The sequence below is a fragment of the Rhinoderma darwinii genome, chromosome 6, assembly GCF_050947455.1.
Source record: "Rhinoderma darwinii isolate aRhiDar2 chromosome 6, aRhiDar2.hap1, whole genome shotgun sequence".
NCBI lineage: Eukaryota > Metazoa > Chordata > Amphibia > Anura > Rhinodermatidae > Rhinoderma > Rhinoderma darwinii.
Window position 1 is genome coordinate 42,305,485 of NC_134692.1, and position 8,945 is coordinate 42,314,429.

The following is an 8,945-nucleotide window of genomic DNA, read 5'->3' on the forward strand; positions in this document are numbered from 1 at the left end:
CAACCAAGGACAACATCTGCAATGGAGTTTGTATGTTCTCCCTGTGTTTGCATGGGTTTCCTCCCAAAAACATACCAATAGGGACAGTAAAAGAGGACCTTTGTACAGCACTGCATAATATGTTGGCGCTATATAATTGGCACACTGCAAGCAGGCAGGCAGGAGGAGGGCCTCTCTAAAGACTTGTCTGACTCACTCTCTCTGCTCTCTCCTCCTGCCCCCTCTCCATAGACATGTATTGGCAGGAGAAGAGTGAAAAAGACACAGAGATGCTGCAGCATCTTCCTAGTAAGATGTCTATGTGATAGAGATAGGAGAGCAGGATTCTCCTCTTTTCTATGTGCGCTGTGTATAGAAGACATGATAGCAGTTAGGCTCCACCCACTATCTCAGAGACAACTGAGAATGAGAGAGCCTGCTGAGGAAAACTGTTAAATGATGCCAAATACAAGGGCCAAAAATGTAGTTATTCCTCATATAACAGCATATTCTGAAAAGTTACCTGAAAAAATATGTACGCTTGACAGTCCTGTACAGGTGATATATCATTCTAACAACATATGAAGTGAGCACGAATAGCAAGCTTTCCTGTAGAGGACTGACATTTTGTATCTCTTAGGCCCCATGCACACGAACGTTCTTTTGCGGCTGCTATTCCCCCGAAAATCTACGGGAGAATTGCGGCCCCATTCATTCCTATGGGGCCATGCACACGACCATGCTTTCCACGATCCATGCATGGCCCAGGAGCCTGGACCGCAGAAAGAACGTGCATGTCTTATTACGACTGTGTTCTGCGGTCCAGGCTCATAGCAAATAATGGCCACGGCCATGTGCACGGCCCACGATTTGCGGGTGGCTTGTGGATGACACTCTGCACCCGGCCGACCCAAAAATCACGGCCGTGCACATGTGTACGGTCTTAGCGTTCACATCTCCATCAGGGTTCGTTCTGGCGTTCCTTCGGAGCTTTCTGTCAAAACGGAACCCTGACTGAAACAAACGAACATAGGATGCAACTGTAAACCTTTCAGTCAGGGTTCCGTTCTGACGGTAAGCTCCAATGAAACGCCAGAACGAACCCTGACGCAGATGTGAACGAAGCCTTATTAGGAATTATTTATTCCAATTTTACACGCGTTTACCTGGGAAAATTGCTTGCCAACTGCTGTACACCTGTACAATCTCAGCAATAACATGAAGTATGGACCTTTTATTCTTTTATTTGAGCAGGGTGACCATATTGCAGCGCATGGATATAGTGTCTATGCCTCACTTCATCTATGCCTTCATCTATGCCTCACTTCAGAGCATTTCTCTCAGTAATACAATTGCCCTTTTAAGACTCCCCCTCCCTCCTTGTCTTAGGGGTGTGAGTTGGGAGGAGATTGATGGCTAGGGATGCAGATTCATTATCATGTGAAGGGCTGGAGGAGGGAGAGAGATAGGAGGTGTAGAGGAGAGAGAGCAGACGCGGAGGAGGAGGAGGGTGTCTTCTGGATGACATCCCCTCCACTTACACAGGGGATCCCGCAGACCGCACTCACCCTGGATGACCAGCGCTGGATTGTGCCATTGTAGACCCGGCAGACATGCACCTCGGGTGAGGTTGCTTTGGCCAGTTAGGCAGGGGACTCGTCTACCCAGGAGGGATCCCAGTGTCTCTGGCCACATTGCAGACTATCATGGCATGCATGGGCTGAGGAACCTCAGAGGGCACCACCGGCGCGTCATCACCGTGTTCTGCAGCTGTGCCTGAGCCTGTAGACATGGGCAACATCTCCTCCAACATCTCGTCCTTCCAGTCCCTGCACATTGTCATGCTCGGCCTGGACTCTGCCGGGAAAACAACTGTATTATATCGGCTGAAGTTCAATGAGTTTGTCAATACTGTGCCCACCATTGGCTTCAACACTGAAAGGATACGACTAAGCAACGGGGCTGCCAAGGGAATCAGCTGTCACTTCTGGGATGTCGGGGGTCAGGAGAAGTTGCGCCCCCTGTGGAAGTCGTACAGCCGATGTACAGATGGCATCATCTATGTGGTGGACTCCGTGGACTCAGATCGACTGGAGGAGGCCAAAACCGAGCTGCAAAAAGTGACTAAGTTTGCAGAGAACCAGGGAACCCCGCTCCTAGTCATCGCCAACAAGCAGGATTTGCCCAAATCCCTGGCAGTGGTCGACATTGAAAGACAGCTGGCACTGCAGGAACTGAGTCCATCTACCCCATACCACGTCCAGCCGGCCTGCGCTATCATTGGTGAGGGGCTCACAGAAGGCATGGACAAACTCTATGAGATGATCCTCAAGAGAAGGAAGACACTCAAGCAAAAGAAAAAGCAGCGGTAACGCTGGGTTATTGACAAAGCTACAGGATGCCAACCAAAGATGCCCACTATGATTATGGCCAGCGATCCACTGCTATTGGCTTGGCATTTTTAGATAACTATAAACTCCTTGCACTGTGTGTCAAGGGGATCGAGTCTACCCCAGATACAGGGCAGGACCCTGCCATTTAACTCCTTGTATGCTGAAGGCAAAAGTCGTGTCATTGCTGAGCAATACTTGGCCCAACCCTCCAGAGCCACAAAGGGGGTAAAATAAAATGGTGTACTGAATTTATGGAATTGCAGACTTGGTATTGGACTAGGTGACAAGTGTCTTCTCTGACAGTGGACCACAAATGTTGAGTGATAGACCTTATTCAATCTATGTAATTTATCCACCGGCCAAAAATAATGAAACTTGAAGTTTTTAGTGTACAGTGTTGACATTCTTATCTCTGTGGACAAGTCCTGGTATCACTGCCTGCTGGGGGTGATGGGTCTGCAGGGTCTGCAGGGGGTTGGTGTCTTTTCTGTCTGGTCTGACAGTTGTGCCTGGTGTTAATTCTTCCTTCCTCACTCCATTCTGCACTGTTTCTCTCTCATTCATAGCCACAGGTTACAAATGTAACATTCATTTTCTGCTACATTTCTGTGATTCAGTCTCACAATGAATGGGGAGGGGAGGTTAAGGTTCGGGGTGGGATCCATGGCTGGTATCATCTGGTGCCCATTTCTACTGCATGAGATTAATATGTGAGATTGCTAGAATTACCTGTTATCCTTGTCTTTTCTAGCCTCCATATTATTTGCACTCCTTACTAAAAATGATTGTTGAATTTTAATTCCTGCCTTGTGTGTCTGTTTTGTTGGTCTCTGTTGCGTCTTTGCATTCATGGTTGGCAAGACCACCTCATATTAATGGAGATGGGGGGTAATCTGGAAATAATGCACTTGTCTGTGTGAGCACAGATCTCACTAGCTACAGATTTTTATATACATATATATGGTTTCTGAACTGAACACCTGTCTGTACGGGTAGAGAGTGTGTTATATTTACATATTATTTGTGTATTTTTTTTATCTAACTTGAATATCATGAGTAGAGATGGTAGAACTGATTCGCCAGGTTGGAGATTCGCAGCGAATCAATGCAAATTTTTTTATTAAATATGCGCTTTAATCATGAGCTATTCATGGCTGATCTATCAGTCACAACATGGCATGGATCCTCAACATGTTAGCATTGAGAGCCAAGTTTGACTCTGCTCCATCTGCACAAATATCAATATTTCTCAGCACCTTTATAAATATTTACATAAAAATGGTTATATTTATATACAAAAAGCGCCAGTCCATACACACAGACACATCTCTGCAAACAAACAAGGTATAGCAGAAAGTCGTTGGTATCTTGAGTCATCATCTACTGTAAAATTTGCTCTCTTGCCTCGGTCTGGGTGATGGATCTAGTGTGTTACTTATGTCTAGATGCAGCTTGGTGGTCTGTCTACAGCAGCCAGACTTGACTTGGTCAAATATACTCTGTCATATCTGCAATGTCTTCATATGTTCAGACTTTGTCCAGAAAGGCGTTGTCAGTGGCCTCCCAGTTGTGTCTACGTCCATATGTCCAGCTGTGCTTGTACTTTCAAGTGGTAAAAATTATGTTTTATTTAGCAAGCTGAAAAGAATCACTGTGTAAGCAGCTGCTGTTTCTATATTGGAAAGCTGCAGACTAATCCTATGATGAGTCCATTTTTAGAATGTATGATTTCGTATAAAATGTTATAACCATTTACTAAACAGTAGTGTCATTTTTGTTCTTTTATATATATTTTTTTCCAAATCATATATAAAAAAGCATGGTTAATATTTTTATTACCACCCTGTGCATGCATATGGTAAAATCCAACGGATTATAGATAGAGTTGATTATGTGATGTGATTCTACAAGTTTCACAGCAGCCAGTGGAAAAATGCACCTATTGTTTTGTTCTATTAGCTACAAGCTTCTTCAGACACGTGGTTAATGTGTATCAAGTATTATGATAATGGCAGTATTCTGCAATCTGTCATAGGAATTATCAATCCATAGTGAATGCTGGAACAGGGAATACTTTAATTTATATTTTATAATATTCATTATATTTTTTAATGCTTTTTTTTAATGTAAAAAATCAAAGCTCTCCCAAATCCCGTCAAAGTATAGGACACAAATCTTTGTTGCAATTCCTACTTTCCTTGTTTTATGAGTATTTCAGTATGGTTCCTACCTACCATTTCCAGTATGTTTGAACCCCCTTTTTAAAGCAGTTCACTAAGTAAAAATTTTTTGCGGCCCATACATTATAATGTTATATATTATGTTAAAATGGTCTTCACCTAAATGTATCTTTAGAAAAAATCTCAATAACACAGGCTAAAGCTGCTCATACACTTAAAATTGTTAATCGCTGAATACTTGTTCGGCTGACAACTATATCTTCTGACCTCCACATACGCATGCCTGCTTGGCCAGGTATGCATGTGTATTCAATAAGGACAGGGAAATAAACTGCTGCCCGACATCTCTGGCAGCAGCTTATCTCCTGCAGGAACAAAGAATTGGGCATGTTGAAATCCAACATGTTCGATCATTCCCTCCCTTGACATCTTCCATCAGAGGGAAAGTTGGAACACCCCCATACATATCCGATAGTCGGCTGGTCCCGCCAACATTTTTTAGTTTGGCTCACTGTCCTTTGATGTGTTTGGGCACCATACGATGTCATATGACTGCTGCCAAGCTGCATTTCCCCTTTTCTGCTGTTAGCACAGTGCCAATTCTGCACTTGTGTCATTTGAGATAGACTGGTTGCTAAGGATACACTACCAGACAGCACATCCCTCAGGCCTGTCTGGTAGTGTACTCAGGCCTTCAGCTCAAGGCAGAATTACCACTTAACTGTTGGCAAAACAGGTACAGATAGGCTTAACAGAGCTTGAACCATGCCTTTCCTTTTACTGCTGTATTAAACATTACATCTAGTTTAGCTCTGTCTCTGATACAGATGTTTTTCTTCCACACAGTGTGATCTGCCAAAAAAGTGGTTGGTTGCATTTCTCCATGTCACAAGTACTAGAGTCTATTTTCTAGTATGGCTTGTGCTGGAGAATGGTCCAGACAAACAGACTAAGGCCTCATGCACACAACTGTGTTTGGTCTGTGATATACAGACCGTATGTCGGCCACATTTCCTGGACCCAACACAGTTCAGGGGGCTGGGCTCCTAGCATCATAGTTATGTATGATGCTAGGAGTCCCTGCCTCCCCGGGGAAATACAGTCCCATACTGAAAACATGATTACACTACGGGACAGTATTTCCGCGGAGAGGCAGGGACTCCTAGCATGGATAACTATGATGCTAGGAACTCCGGCTCCCCGAACTGTGTTCGGTCCGGGTAGTGCAGCCAACATATTGTCCGTACATCATGGAACAAACACGTTCGGGTGCATGAAGCCCAAGGCTCTTTTCACATTTGCATTCTGGGGTTCACTTGGGGAAGATCTCCCTTTTCACGGCAAGAATAGTGCAGTTTGCAGTGCTATTTCTGCCATCAAAAAAACTGGAATATGGACAGAAGCTTGACGGACCCAATAAAAATCAGGGTCGGTTTGTATACGTCTGAAAATGGATCCATCACAGTGTCATGACTTCCATTATAAACATAGGCCATGACACTAGTGTGAATAGGACCACCAATCCGCATTATCATGCAAAGCAGAAGAGAAGAATTTATTTTGTATGTTTTTCACACTCTCGAATAACTCAATAATATTGAAATCAATGGTGATGCAAACGGAAACATATAGTTTCCGTTTATAGCTACATAGAAATCAATGGTGATGCAGTTTCCGTTTGTTTCAGTTTGGTTTCCCCTGACGGAAAGCTCCAACGGAACCCATGAACAGAGCCCCGACGCAGATGTGAACGAAGCCTAAGGCAGATTTACTAATACAATTACAATGTTTTTTTCTGTAGTTCTACTGTTTGTGTCAGCATAAGGGCATGGCTTCCAGACGCATCAAGTACAACTGATTTATTAAAGTTTTTTGTGACTTTTCTGAAAAGTTAAAACATTGCTGATTCAGACTGGAGTTTTCAGTATTATACCAGTATCACTAAATACAGAACAAAGTGGATCTCCATTTAAGGGTACTGGGATATCTTTAATGTATATTATGGATGCTTTTTTTTTATTAGGGATCTGTTATCTAACACACTGTCAATTAAAGAGTGCCTTTAATTTGTTGGTACACTGGGTAATATATTAGGAACTACCCAGCAGCGGCCCATGGTTAGGTGCAGACTCTTTTGCAACACTGTCAAGCTTGCAGTTTTATGGCAATGTGTCCCATGCCATATAGGGTTTTTTTGTCTCCTTCTGGATCAATAAAGGTATAATATGATTCTTTTTTTTCCACAGCACCCTCCCCTCTATAGGTTGCCATAAGCAGTATAGTTTGTTGACAAAAGCAACTGCAAGGAAATTGATTGTCATTCAGTTGTCATAAACTAGCTTCAATATCTTATAGAAGTAGCAATTCAGCTAATGAACGTGCACTGGGGAATACCATATCATTTAATGCCCTAACATATCCTGTGCCCCTCCCAGAATATATACAAACACTATGTACAGTAAGTCCATGAAAAAGCATGCAAAAAATAATGCTAATAGTGTCAGTGTTGCCTGTAGCAACCAATCCGAGTCAACCTCTCATTTTGCAAAAGAAGGTAGAAGGAGAAATTTTATTTGCTGCTATAGAAAACACTTAGGGTATGTGCACGTAGTGTTTTCAGGCGTATTTCGGGGGATTACGCCTCAAAAAACGCCTGAAAAACGGAAGCATAATGCCTACAAACATCTGCCCATTGATTTCAATGGGAAATACAGCGTTCTGTTCTGATGGGGCGTTTTTTTACGCCTCATTTTCAAAAAACAGCATGTAAAAAGACGCCCGCGAAAAAGAAGTGCATGAGCCATTTTTGATCGACTCCAAAAACGGCCGTAAGAAACATAGTGAAAAATGTGAGTCGCTTAAAAAACATCTGAAAATCAGGAACGGTTTTTTGAAAACAGCTCCGTATTTTCAGACGTTTTTGATTTTGTGTGTGCACATACCCTGACACTTTTTGTAAGAATTAGGACATATTTACATGTTTATTAATTATTAATCCTTCATCAATCCTCATTTAGCACAACTTTACTGATGGTTGACCTTTCTGTTACTCAAACTCTGAACAGGGGTCTGAACCTTCATTTTTGGCCCCATGCACATGGCAGAGCCGAGTGCAGAAGGTTGTTCGCCAGCACACTTCGTACTATTGTGCCACAGAGACAACATACCATGCTCCTTCAGGGCCATATGTGTGAGGTAGTTTCCCCTAAATTACAGCATGGGATGGAGCATGGCACAATTTTTTTTCTGATGGATTCCACATCAAATCGGAGGCACAAAGATGCCCAGTTGAGGCTTTATGCACCTATATGGTTGGCCTACTACAACCCCATACAAAACAGAGCTGTAATATGGCCATGTTCATGAGGCCTTACTATGAGATGTAAGATTATTTATATTGGATTGTGTCTACTTACCTTTGGAGATTCAACAGCCAGTTATTATTTTTTAGAGCAACCTGATAAGAATGTAAAATTCATGATAGATATATGTTTATGTTTAGCTACTTTTATTTACTCTATATTCCACTTGCCCCAAATGTCTAATAGAATGTGTTATTCAAAGGTTCAATGATCCTTTTAGGAAGACCTATCTAAACAACCAACAAACCAGACATATTATAAGTATGACATAATATAATATTTATGGTACAGTCAATTTATCTCAAACTTTCGGTGTGTTTGCTTTTTTACCAGTATATGACTTCTTTGGTGCTGATTTTGATGCAGAAACCGCATCGAAATCATCGCCAAAAAACGTCTGAAATCACCCCTATTGATTTCAATGGGAGGCAGAGGCATTTTTATTCCCGGGCGGTTTTTGGCCACTCGCGGGGAAAAAAAGCAGCGTGTCCGTTCTTGCTGCGATTTCCGCCTCTAACCTCCGATTAAAAACAATGAGAGGCAGAAAAAACCATGCAGCGCTCATTTCCGAGCATTTTTCGCAGTGTTTTTTGCCCACGGTCCTTGCATTCGTTTCAATGGCCGCATGTAAAAAACGCTGAAGAAAGCGCAGGCAGTTCAAAATCTGCCTCAAAAGAAGGAATTCTTAGGCAGATTTTTTTTCTGCCTTCACAAAACTCTGGTTTGTATTTTTAGATATACGTTTACATTTCTTTGATGGTATTATTCAGTACCTTAATAAGGCCCTAAAATGTACTTCCCAAATGTATAATAAAAGAATACTCATTTGGCATACGTTGGCTTTTTTTTTAGAAACCCTCAAGTACAATAAGGGTATGTGAACACGACAAATTTTCAGACGTAATGGAGGCGTTTTACACCTCGAATTACGCCTGAAAAGACGGCTCCAATACGTCGGCAAACATCTGCTCATTGCTTGCAATGGGTCTTACGATGTTCTGTGCAGACGAGCTGTCATTTTAGGCGTCGCT

The 8,945-nt window shown here is 42.5% G+C and overlaps 1 protein-coding gene across 1 annotated transcript; it reads left to right on the plus strand.

The window, feature by feature from the left end:
- The first annotated feature begins 1,430 nt into the window (after positions 1 to 1,430).
- ARL4C (ARF like GTPase 4C) lies at positions 1,431 to 3,171 on the plus strand. Its single transcript, XM_075829598.1, has one exon. It carries the CDS (start codon positions 1,770 to 1,772, stop codon positions 2,349 to 2,351), a length of 582 nt encoding a protein of 193 aa, XP_075685713.1. The 5' UTR covers positions 1,431 to 1,769; the 3' UTR covers positions 2,352 to 3,171.
- Positions 3,172 to 8,945: the final 5,774 nt, after the last annotated feature.